The 13,078-nt window shown below is 46.1% G+C and overlaps 1 protein-coding gene across 1 annotated transcript; it reads right to left on the minus strand.

Moving 5' to 3' along the window:
• Positions 1 to 11,397: 11,397 nt before the first annotated feature.
• BT62DRAFT_915703 (uncharacterized protein) lies at positions 11,398 to 12,285 on the minus strand (the record flags this gene model as incomplete). The annotated part of the gene is made up of 1 exon (XM_043183959.1): positions 11,398 to 12,285. The coding sequence occupies one exon, from the start codon at positions 12,283 to 12,285 to the stop codon at positions 11,398 to 11,400; it is 888 nt and encodes a 295-aa protein (XP_043045411.1).
• Between the last annotated feature and the right edge of the window lie 793 nt (positions 12,286 to 13,078).

Raw genomic sequence — 13,078 nt, forward strand, 5'->3', positions numbered from 1 at the left:
TGCTGACTAAGCTCCCACGGTCTTGTGCCTTCTGACTCAGCGTGAATAGGGGTAGAGGAAAGAAAAAGGAAAGGAAAAAGGGATAAATCGTAACAATTACAGCAAGAGCTACACTACTTATATACTGTTCTGTTATCGTGCTATAAATAAATATTCACAAAAGATATTGTCTGTCGTAGAGCTGTTACCCCTGCTGTTGCCAGGCTCTCCACAAAAGCTGTTGTCTTGCTGTTGTGTTGTGGTCATTGCATTGCAAGTTGGAGACAAAAAGGGTATTGTCTCTCCCTTCACAGCTCACAGCAACGTGATAGGAGAGTGACCAACTGAGTTGCTGAGCTAAGCTTTCCCATGGTCTTAAGCGCTGGCCTAAGCACTCTGACTAAGCAAGATAGGGGTCATTTCCAAGGAAAAAAAAAAGAAAAAGGAAGAAAATAGGAAAAATTGTAACATCACCCCCCCATTAAGACTATCATCCTGATGGTTTTGTTAGGATTGTCCTCCTCCCTCAGAAAGAGATAGCTGATCTGCTGGACTGCTATCTTCATTGACCTCTATTGAGCGGTATGTGAGCTCAGCAGGTTGGTTGATGTATATCTGGCTAGATATTATCTCTCTTCCTTTTGTAACCTCGTTATGTTTTTCAGACATAATATTGAACATGACCACCTTGCTGTCGAGTCTGTTGATTCTGTGTTCATAATCTCAGATCGCTTCTTCTGCATTCATATATTTTTCATTGACCTATTGGTTTGATTCTGGACTGTAACCTTTCCAGCTGACTAGGTAGTCAACAGTTGTTTTTATGCCTCTGCCTCATGCTTTAACCCTTCGGGTTTTATGGTTTAGTACTTCATCGATTTTGTAATGTTCTTTGTCGTCGATGAGTTCTGCTGGTGGAGGTGGCAGTTGTTCTTGGTTTGGAAAGGCTAGTGTGACATATAGTGTCAATAGTGTTTCGTTAAAAACATTATGAATTTTCCAAGTTGCCAGGAGTTGCAACTTGTATGTGGATTTGCCGATTTTTGCAATTACTTTGAAGGGGCCTGTACGTTTGTCTGTCAGTTTTTGTTTTGGTCTTAGCAGGTGAAGGTTTGTTGTATCCAGTCAGACTTTATCATTGGTGGAATACTGATGTGCTGGTCATTTGTGTTTGTTGTATTGCTTCTTCATTGTTAGGGCAGCCTTATCAAGAGCTGTCCTTGTCTCTTTGTGGATCTTTGCCATTGTTGCAGCAAAATCCTTTGAAGCAGGTGTTGTTGTATGAGTCCATGCAGTTTGTGCAACTGGTGGGTTCCATCTATAATTCACAAAGAACAGTGTTTGACCTGTTGCAGAGTGAATTCTATTGTTATGTTGGAATGCTGCTATTGTGAGCCATTCTGTCTAGTCATCCTGTCGATAGTTGATGAAAAGTTGCAAGTACTTTTTAATTTCCTGGTTGGCCTGTTCTGTTTGACCATCTGTTTGTGGGTGATATGCTGTAGATGCATTTTTTTTGATATTTAGGAGTCGATATAAGTCGTCTAAGAATTTTGAGACGAATTGTGGCCCTCTGTCCGAGATTACCACTTGAAGCATGCCATATTTTGCATAAACCTCATCTTGTAGTATTTTTGCCCATCCCTTGGATGTCAATTCTGTTGAACATGTAATTGGTATGATTGCTTTCAAGAAGCAATCAACTATGATGATGATTGCGTTAAAGCCGTTACTTTTGAGAAGTCTGGTTATCATATCAACTGATATATGGATCCATGGTGAAGAAGGGACTTTATTTGGATGAAGTAGTGCTGCTTTCGCCTGTGTTGAAGCCTTGCCTCTTTGATATGTCTCGCAAGCTTTGACATATTGGGTGATATCATAATCCATTTTTGGCTATCAGTACTCTCTTAGTACTAACTCTTTAGTCTTTGCAATGCCGGGATGTCTGGCAGTTGCATGATCATGGCATGTGGCAATGATATCACCATGGAGCTTTTGATCCCTTGGGATGTAGATCTGTCTGTCGTATCAGATCATTCCCTCTTCCTTTTTTAGTCCCTGCTCATGATTAAGTGATGGGGCGATTCTTTGATCCCATTTATGTGAATCTCGGGTGGCACTCTTAATGTGTTCATGCATCTCCTCTTCTGTCAGCATGATCATTGCGCAGAAGTGTTCTGGTCATAGTAATACAACCTCCTTATTGTTGTCTCCTCTCTGGTTATGATCCGCTCTGTGGCTGAGAAAATCGGCCTTCTTGTTTGCCACACCAGCTTTGTAGTGTAGCATGTATTCATATTCGGATAGCTCCATCACCCATCAGGCTTGTCTGTGATTAAGCTTTTGAGGTTGTCAGAAGTATTGGAGGTTCTGGTGATCTGTCCAGATTTCAAAGGTCTGGACTGCTCCAATGAGATAATGCTGCCATTCAGCAAGAGCAAGCATTATGGTGAGGAGCTTCTTATCATAGATTTTGTAGTTGCACTCAGTTACTGTGAGCACTTTTGACATGAAGGTGACTGGTCGCCATTTGTCATCCTGTTCCTATGAGAGTATGGCTCCAATCGCGTCTTCATTGGAGTTGACTTTCATCCAGAACTTCCTATTCTGACTGGGTATGGCTAGGATGACGTCTTTGGCTAATCGGCATTTAAGGTTGTTAAATGTGTCCTATTGGGAAATTCCCCAACTCTATAGGGAATTTCTGATTAGCTGAGTCATCAGTCAGACGATTTTGCTGTAGTCTCTAATGAACTGGTGGTAAAAGTTTGTGAATCCTAAGAAGGATTGTAGCTCCTTCTTCTTTGTCAGTTCTGACCATTCGGTTACTCCCACTATTTTGATAGGATCCATTCGAATGCTTCCTTCACTGATAATAACTCCAAGGTACTCTGTCTTGAGTACCTCAAACTCGCATTTCTCAGCTTTGAGGAAAAGTTGATGCTTTCTCATTCATGATAGTACTTGTCATACTATCACTCGATGCTCCTCCTTGGATTTGGTCATGATGAGGATATCATCTAAATAGATGGTGACTTTTCCAGTAGTGATTAGATCTTTGAAGATGTTATTCATCATTCACTGGAATGTGGCGGGCGAGTTGGTGAGCCCAAAGAACATAACTGTTGGTTCAAACAAACCACAGTTAGTTTGGAAAGTGGCCTTCCATTCATCATCTTCTTTGATATATACATTGTTGTATCCCCACTGAACATCCAGTTTGGTGTAGTATTTGGCTCCTCAGAGCTTATCCATTAGCTCCATGATCAAAGGAAGTGGATAACGATTCTTGATTGTCATCTCATTTAGCTTTTGATAATCCTGCACTGGCCGGAGTTTTCCATTCTTCTTTTTGACAAAAAAGAAGGGTGATGCCATTGGTGACTTTGATAGTCAGATTCTCCCACTGGATAAGTTCTCTTTGAGAAACTTATCTAGCTCTTTTTGTTTGTTATTGCTTAGCAGATAACACTTGCAGTCTAGGTTGGCATTGGTGTTAGGGGTTAATTTGATGGTGTGGTCCCAGGGCTTCACATCAGATAGTTCATCAAAATTTTCTTTTTCGAATAAATCCTGATAGTCATGTGCCCATTCAGGTACCAATTCCTCAAATGTCCTTTCCTTCTTTTCAGCATTAGCCTTCGCTGCTAGATCATTAGTGTGATGTACTGTTCACATGCTAATGGCCCTTTGTAGGTCTACAGCGAGAATAGTCTCATTGTCTTCCATTTCTTCATCCCATCGGTCTTTGGGATCCTCATCTGGCAGTTGAAATGGAATTTTATAGCATTGGCATCAGGCGAAGATGATGCATTTGGTCTTCCAGTTGATTAACAGGTTATGTCAGATTAACTAATCATGACCAAGGAACACTTCCTTGGTTCCTAGATCGGTTATGCCTAAGTCAATGTGTTCAGAGTGATCACTGATAGTGAGCCTGAGCTCTATGTATTTGGTGATTGATCTGACTTGGTTTTTTGTCCCGTCTGCATTATAGACAGAAATGGGTGCAGCCATTGCCTGAGTGGGCAATTGATGTTTATTGATGAAAGCTCGGTTGATGCTGCTTCCTGTACAGTGACTGTCAATCAAGGCAGTGACTGCATGAGTTGATCGAGATGTTAATATCTCGATCTGAGCCTTAGCCAGTAAGTCTTTTCTTGTGGTTTTGGCTTGGTGGATGAATTTTCATGGTCTGCATAATTCATTGAGCTATTCCAGAGCATGGCATTGCTCTGCAACTCACATTCCAGTGATCATGTCATCGATTACTTCTTTAGCTTGGAACCTGTGTACCCAATTTTTGAGCACAGCCTTTGCTGCTTCCTCGTTCTTGGCATTCTTGATGGCTTGCCAAGTCCATTCGGTGTTGAATGGCCTTAGCCAAGTAATGGGGCTCTCTCTCCCTTTGATGGGGCTCTCTGCCCCTCTTTGGCCCTTCATCGGTGTTTGAGTTATAAGATTCGATTTCTTAGGCGATTCTGATTGGTGAGTAATAAGGTCAGGTATATTCAAATGCACACATAATTTAGACATAGGTGGTAGTACAACAGAAGATAAAACGTCAGTCTGTCCAGCAGAATGTGACCTGTTACTCTTGTCCTTAGCCGAGACAGTCGAATTGCTTACTGCTCGGTCCTGTCTTTTACCTCCTTGGGTTTGTCATCATCTATGAGGTCCTGTGCCTCCTTTGTTAACTCGGCAATTTGTGCCCTGATGTCCTCCCATGTGTGCTTGTTCTTCTTCTCTGGACAGTTCCATGCCATGTGGTCTGGTCAGCCACAATTGAAGCATTTCCCCTCCTTCTTGAGGTGATCCATATTGATCTGCTTATCTGTTCTGGTACTTGAGCCCTTATCAGTTTGCTTCTCATCGTTTTGAGAAGTTGGGGCTGAGCTGCCGGATCTAGTGGACATGGTCATGTGGGAGATTGAGAGCTTCAAGCCCTGTCTCTGGTACCTGTGTTGGTCCCACAGGTTTGCTGCTTCGGCCTTCTGTCATTGTCGTTTCTGCTACATCAAGACGATTTGTGACTTCCAGTTGTCATAGCCGACTGGAATACTATGGCCAAGATCCGAAATAGTCTTTAGGTAATGGGGCAGTACTCTCTGTTTCATGTATTCGACCATTCGCCCTGAGTCAGCTACATCTTCTCAGATTCTGGTGAGTTTTCCAAGTCATTCCAATTCATCAAAGTAGTCCGGTGCCACCTTGTTGCCTATCTTGTACTCCTTCATCTTTAATTTGTGGACTTCTCAGACCGCCAGATCCATGAACTTATCATAGATCATCTGCTTCAGTACTGCCCAGGTGAGGTATCAGTGATGTTGTCAGCTGGTCGACCAGAAGTTAGAGGCCAATAGTACCCACCATACCTTGGCCTTGTCTTCAAAATAGGTGGTGGCATAGTTTACCTTGTACATGTCGTGAAGGAAGTACGAGGTGAAAACCTGGAAGTATTGGTCACAGTCTATAAGAAAGCAGTCAATATTGTCTGAAGCCCCTTTAAAAGAAAGGGGCTCCCTCCCAAGCATCAGTTTGATGTTCAATATATGCACCTTTGGATCGAGAGGTGACATCGGATTCAGAGGCTCCCCCCCAAGGAGACCAGTTCAATCAGTTGGGGGCCCTGGAAAGGAATGTAAAGACCCATCATCAGCAACAGGGCTTCTTGGAATCGGCAGTCCCTCCTTTCGGACAATCCATCCATCTTTGATGGTCCACCCCTGTGCTATGGCCTTGTTACAATTTTTCCATTTTCCTTCTATTTCTTTTTCCTTTTTCTCGGAAAAGACCCCTATCTTCGCTTAGTCAGGGCACTTAGACCAGTGCTTATGATCGTGGGAAGGATTAGCTCAGCAACCCAGACAATCCGACTCTTATCGTATAGCTGTGTGCTATGAAGGGAGAGGCAACGCTCATTTCGTTCTCCAACTGCGCCACAGCAGTAATGGTACACAGCAGGACTATGGACTTTGTGGAAAGCTGAGTCACCGCAGCAGTAACAGCTACATAGCACTACAGCATCTTTCTGAACGTCTATTTATAATCGACTAGTATTTAAGTAGTTTAGTTCTCGCTGTAATACCTCAGTCTCAAACTAAAGTTTATATGCCACCATCTTATCTCGAGCTCAACTAATTCGTCAAGCCTTGAACCACGCAACACTCCCAACACACAAAGTGAACTCGGCCAGACACATCCGAAGTACGAGGTGCCGAGCCATTTATCACGTGTTGAATGTCACGTGGGATTTGGGTCTAACAATTAGTTCGAGACTCTCGCATCCCTTTCTCATGCCCAATTGTGCTGAGAAACTGCATGCCAATTATCCTCAATCCTTCAGATCCAAACTTCACCCACAAGTTTTTTAAACTCTTCCTGGCTATTATCGGAATTCTGGTCGGTGTATTGGTGCTCATACAGCTTTGCCAAGGACACCATTCAATCATCGCCTGGTCTATCCGTCATTACCACGAATTCCAATGCATCCGCAGAATCTTACAAAATGTTACACTGGATCTTTCTCTTCACGCGATCCCTGCTTCCACTCGACCCTCGACCCCCCAACAACCTCACCAGCCAGAAGGAGTCGACTCTGAAGACGTCTCTGGGAGACAGTCTTTGGAATATACTAGGGAAGAAGAAGAACAGGAACAGCAGCACGCATACCCCCCATGACCCCTGCCAGCAGTCGTCCAGAACTCTGGGAACCCTTGGGCAACAGGGTTCCAACGACCTAGGCCCGACGCCCCCACCCTATCCCCCCAGCGCAGCATCCGAGCAACAAGGACACCAACCCCCGTCTCTGGCACTGGCAATGGGCGCAATGCCAGAGACTCCTTGGACGGCTCACAGATGGCTCGAGGGACCAGTACTAGGACTAGGGGATCCCATCATACAGCGTCAGTACGAGAAAATAATACTGACAACAGGACAGAGGCCAGGAATGACCTCAACCGGCAGCACGACTGGTGGCACACCGCCGTTCAACTACATGTCGACAATGAGATCTACAGGGAGAACGACCTCTTTGGGAGGTATCTCCGAGCACAGGAGGAGGAGCAGCGGAGAAGAGAGGCTGGAAGTACCGACACCATCACCCTGGTCGACACCAGCACCCTCAACTCGCAACTCCAGTACCCCACCCCTTCCCCCACTGAATCAGACCCATGGGCAGCGCCCATCGACAGAGTCATCTACAGCGACAACGTCCCAAGACAAGAGGAGCTCGATGCTGACAATGATGAGCTCAACAACAGCCGCCCATTGTCATATAGAACGGACACCATTGCAGACACCGACAGCATTCCAACTGGCAGGAACGAAATACCGGCAGATCGGGGATCGATTGGAGGGGACAGTCAGCACATCGACCCCACAGGAGACCTCAAAAGGTTTCTTGATGGACCAGTGGCTGCCCTTTTCCTCCAACCCCGATTCTACCAAAATTTCCATCGATATAGCCGAGCAATGGCGACAGACACAGCAGGGGGAGAGGCCCAGCAGGAGCAACAACAACCTGGGTGGGAGCCTTCTCCTCGCCCCGGCCCAGAAGATGCTGGACCAAGTACGCAACCCCAGACCCGCCAAACCAATAACTTATGACCTGGCCGAAATTTCCCTCCTCGGGGGGGAAATGGAGGACCGGGACGATGGAATGGATGATGAGGCCGGGGAGGGGGATTCAGAAAGGAGGGTCAGGGACCTTCCCTCTGAATCCCAAGAAGTTTTCCAGTATACAGCCACCGGAAAGGCCGTTTTTAATTCTAATAAACGATTTTTGTATTACCAGGAGGAACCGATACAACCATACGAGCCGAAGTATGAAAAGAGGATGGCACCCAAGCCGTGGACGCTGAATACACGGCCCTTTAATTCAGCATCCACGGCTCCGTCAACCTGAACGGCACCACCTCAGCACTCGCATAACACTGGCACCATGCCGGGAACGGCATCTCAGCATAATAGGACCCAATCACAGGCAACCCAGCAACATCTAGGACAAAGGAAGTTGCCGACAGCGCCGCAATCACCCACCGAGCAGCCACCCCCATATGCAGAAATCCAAGAATGAGCACGACCGCCTGATGGTGGGATCCCGACCCTGACAGTTACTATTCCTGACATCTATAGACAACAGATGAAGGAACACAAGCTGGCAGGAAAGACGACTACCGACTACTTCACGACACTAGAACGACTTGGTACACTCGCTGGGGTATGGGATGACACCACCGACACTGGATACATGGTCAAATATATCAAGATGGGACTACCACCCATCTACCTCATGACGATCAAGGAACAGTATATCCTGAATGGCTACGACAAATGGAAGGGTCGAACCATCGAGATATACAAACAATGACAATGACAAAGGGCCAAAATGATCGCCCTGGCATATGGCCATGGGATTCAGGGGCCGGAGGGGTCGGATATTGACCAAGTCTAGGAACTCGGCCATGGACTAAATTGATAAACTGACATTTTCTTTTCTATAATAGATACTGTGCCTACATGCACATAATTTTAAATTACTAATGGACACATCATAACGACACCATACAATGATCCGCTCTTCAAAGAAGACAGATATTGTTCGAACCAATGGAACCTGGAACGCTACAGAATGATTCTGGGAATCATGATCGGCAAAAAGGAACCGCAGCACAAGTACCGATCAGAGATCGGAACCAACACAGAAGGAGCTATAATCCTTCCATGGATTGATCAACTTCTACCGGCGGATCATTCGACGACATGATCCGACCAAGAACACGGACTAGGAATTCCCCAAGGGAGCGGGAAATTTCTGAACTAGAAACCGCAGACATTATCCTATCTATGCTAAGACAGGATGGAGAAACTGACTCCGGGGAGCCAGGATTCTCGACGACCTGGCAGAAGGAACACTGCCATGTCAAGACACCCGAAGACACACCCCTTCCCGAAAGTGACAGCTATAACGACATCATCGTTGATCACTTCTTGAAGAAAATCATTCAGATCACAGACTTAACAGAATTGACATCCTGGGGATGGTCAAAAAGGAACTTGCGACAGGAACGAGATACGGAAAACTTCTCGCCATAATACCCACACCAGAGACAGGATTATCTCATTGGAGTAGCATCGATCTCAAATGATCTAGATAGATCAGGAAAACTGTCAAACATGATGGGTCGGCAAAGAACAAAAGGAATCATTCTTGACATGATATTGATGGTCCAAGATGGACTATAATATCACCCGATATGTCAAGAATAACAAGGACCATAGACTGGAAAATCCTCCAAGGGAACGGGGGATATTCAAGAACAAATGGAGAAATTTGCTCGAAATCCTCGAAAGCACACCTCTCGCTATACACCTTATCCGTAGGGTAACAGTGATATTTCATTGGGGGAATCGGGGATGGATGGTGATAAGCCGTTCATGAAGGACGGAATTTCCCCGACACCGATCCAACGTACCAGATCAAACTAGAACCCTGTCACTCAATCAGTGATGGGAACCGAGCGACGACAGGGACAGTAATTCATGTGAAATGAATTCAGGAAGGGTCTCTTCATCACCAGAGAATCATATCTACGAAGATATAATTATTCGGAATTCCCCATAGACTTGGGGAACTCCGAATGCGTGGCATTCAAATGTTGAATGGCCAAGAACGTTATCTTGTCCAGACCAAGTCAAGATAAAGAAACAGACCCTGGAGAGATTGAATACACCCCTTGCCATAATGAGCATACCCGCAGAGTAACAACATTATTTCATTGGAGAAGAATCAGATCAATGGGGCCAACGGCAAGCCAAAAAGGAATCTCGGTAGTGTCACGAATTGCCAGGGGCAAGCTCTTGACAGAATCACGATGTCCCCACGACATCAAGAGAATCACACCTATACCTTCCCAAAAGGAATGCAAATGACTCGGCAATCATCATTTGCAACAACCTTCTCGAAGACCATAACAAAACTTCCCAAAAGTGACAGCCATGATGCAATCATGATCATAGTTGATCACTTTGCAAAAGACAATCATTCCGATCAATACCTTGACTGATTGGGAATAACCAACCAGCCAATGACGAGGGAATGTTACACCGGTAACGAAGCAAACTAGCAATGGTGGGGACATACAGCGAAGAGCAATGTGCCCCACAAACACGATGGATCTACAGACAGCCTGCGATGGATCGAAAGTCACGATATAACAACCGCCCTCGCAGTTCGAGATCCTGCAACAAGATGATGAACCTACGAATGGGTCCAGCAGACCGCCCACCTCCCGCCTGGGGCGGGGGGCTCCCCTAACTTGACCATCGGGACGATGGTCTTACGGAGGGGGTAATGTTACGATTTTTCCATTTTCCTTCTATTTCTTTTTCCTTTTCCTTGGAAAGGACCCCTATCTTTGCTTAGTCAGAGCGCTTAGACCAGTGCTTATGACCGTGGGAAGGATTAGCTCAGCAACCCAGACAATCCGACTCTTATCATATAGCTGTGTGCTATGAAGGGAGAGGCAATGCTCGTTTCGTTCTCCAACTGCGCCACAGCAGTAATGGTACACAGCAGGACTATGGACTTTGTGGAAAGCTGAGTCACCGCAGCAGTAACAGCTACATAGCACTACAGCATCTTTCTGAACGTCTATTTATAATCGACTAGTATTTAAGTAGCTTAGTTCTCGCTGTAATACCTCAGTCTCGAACTAAAGTTTATACGCCACCATCTTATCTCGAGCTCAACTAATTCATCAAGCCTTGAACCACACAACACTCCCAACACACAAAGTGAACTCAGCCAGACACACCCGAAGTACGAGGTGCCGAGCCATTTATCACGTGTTGAATGTCACGTGGGATTTGGGTCTAACAGGCCTCAGGGTCATCCTTCTTCTCATCAGTGGGCTCTGATCCACTTGCTTCATTGGGAGGTGGCTGTCCTCCCAATAATCGGCTTCCTGTGCTGGTCCAGGGATTCAGATAGTATATCCTTGGCTGTCCATATGACTGGGTTAGCCGAGATGCCATGCTACAGATGGCCGATGTGGCGAGCGAGTATCTTGATGTCACCGTTCGAATTGAGGATGCCATGTTTGCTGACTTGGGTGGCATCACTCTTAGAGTTCATGGCATCGGTGCCTCTCATTTGCTGAACCTTGATTGATATGGTGGCATCACCATCATCTGGTAATGTAAGAAGCGCTGATTAAAATTAAAAATGGCATGCTCCGTCGTGGCATACTATAAAATCTCTTCCTGCTTGATGAAATCAGCAGCAGTATACCTTCACCTCAGGGATGATCGTAGCCAGCGATCATCTCTCCATAATTCAGCTACCTGCTCTTGGTATAGCCGAATAAATTCCTCCTCCCGCACCTCTCGTTCCTGTCATTTCCTCTCTTGCTCTTAGCACATGATCATGCTGATGATACTTCTCCACTCAAGGATGGGGTCCACTGCTTGGCCCCCTTGGTCCTCCTCCTCAGCCTCGTTGTCCTTTTCAGCCCTCTTGTCAGTGGTTCCCTCACAGAGGGAACTGCCTTGCTGGCTGAAGGTTTCCAGGGCAGATAGGTCGGGGCTGAGCACTTGACTCAGTGTTGTCAGGTCCAGATCGAGGAGTAGGCTCCCGGTTGGGCTGCTCCTCTTCTTCTTCTGCTGGTGGTGCCACTGCTCTGCAATACCAGCAGAAGTTTCTGTAGAACCTGGGATGGAGGAAAAGGGCAGCAATTGGCCCATCGAGGACTCTTTTGAGGTCCCCAGTGGGGTCAATATGTTTGTCATCACCCCTGATTGATCCGAGGTTTGACAGTATCCCATTTCTCTGGATGGGGATATCATCAGTTTCAGTGATGGTGTCTGTCCCATATGATAGTGGGCGGTCATCGTCGAGGAGTGTCGGCTCCCCATGGTGGTAGTTGTCGGTATGGACGATTCTGGCTGGTCTGGTCTAGGGGTCGGGCTCACTGACAGGAGTGGCCAGTTCTCAGAACAGAGAGTCGGGAGTGCCAACTGCAGTATCGAGGTAGTTGGCAAGGGAGTGGGGGGTCGGCCGTATTGGGTTTGGTACCACTGGACTATGCCTTGGTAGGCATGAGGCTCCTTCTTGGTCTTGTTCCAGTCTACTGGCCACTCTTGATGCTGCTTGCCAGTATTGGACCTCATCCCTGTTAGTGTCATCAAAGAAAGGGTTGGGACTACTGACTCTTGTTCCTCTCCTATCACTTCTTGTTGATGAGGGGTGTCAGGACTGGTGCCTGTCAGCACTTCTGGCGACTGGAGCCATCCAAACGGCATCCAGAGAGTCTTTAGCCTGGCATCCAATTTCAGACTGGGCGACAGTTGTTCTTGACACAGTGAAGCTGCACTCGACAGGGGGGATGAGAGTGTCAGGTTGAGGTCATCAAAACCCTGTAGCCCAAGGGTTTCTAAGATCTCAGACGATTGCCAACAGGGGTCTTAGGGAATACTCGTGTTGCTGCTGCTGCTGCTCCTCTTCCCTAGAACGTTCTTCAGTCAAGTGCCCAGGCTTGTCTTCTGTTTCTTCAGGGTGTCGAATGGAGTTTTAGACAGAGGCAGGGATGTCATGAAGGGGGAGGTCTGGCATGACATTTTAAAGGATTGTGCAGATACACTGGAACTCTTGGTAGTGTCGAATGGCCCAGGCGGTAATAGATTAGCATCCATGGCACAGCTGTATGATCACCAATAAGCTGATCAAGGTTTCAATGATAGAAGCCAAGAGTTCAAAGAACTCGTGAGTAAAGTTTAGGTCAGACAGATTTAAAGCAGGGAGCATTCAGTTTCTCAGCATGGTTGGGCCTGAGAAAGAGAAGCAAGAAGCTTCAAGCTAATTGTTAAGCCCAAACTCCACATGACTATTAACACGTAATAAACAGTTTGGTACCTCGTACTTTAGGTATGTCTGACTGAGTTCACTGATGTGTTAACAGAGTTGTGTGATCAAGGCATTACAAGTTGCTTGAGATAGGATGGTAGAGAATAAACTTTAGCTCAAAGCTGGGGTATTACAGCAAGAGCTACACTACTTATATACTGTTCTGTTATCGTGCTATAAATAAATATTCAC

Source organism: Guyanagaster necrorhizus (assembly GCF_019112545.1).
Source record: "Guyanagaster necrorhizus MCA 3950 unplaced genomic scaffold BT62scaffold_2, whole genome shotgun sequence".
Taxonomy (NCBI): domain Eukaryota; kingdom Fungi; phylum Basidiomycota; class Agaricomycetes; order Agaricales; family Physalacriaceae; genus Guyanagaster; species Guyanagaster necrorhizus.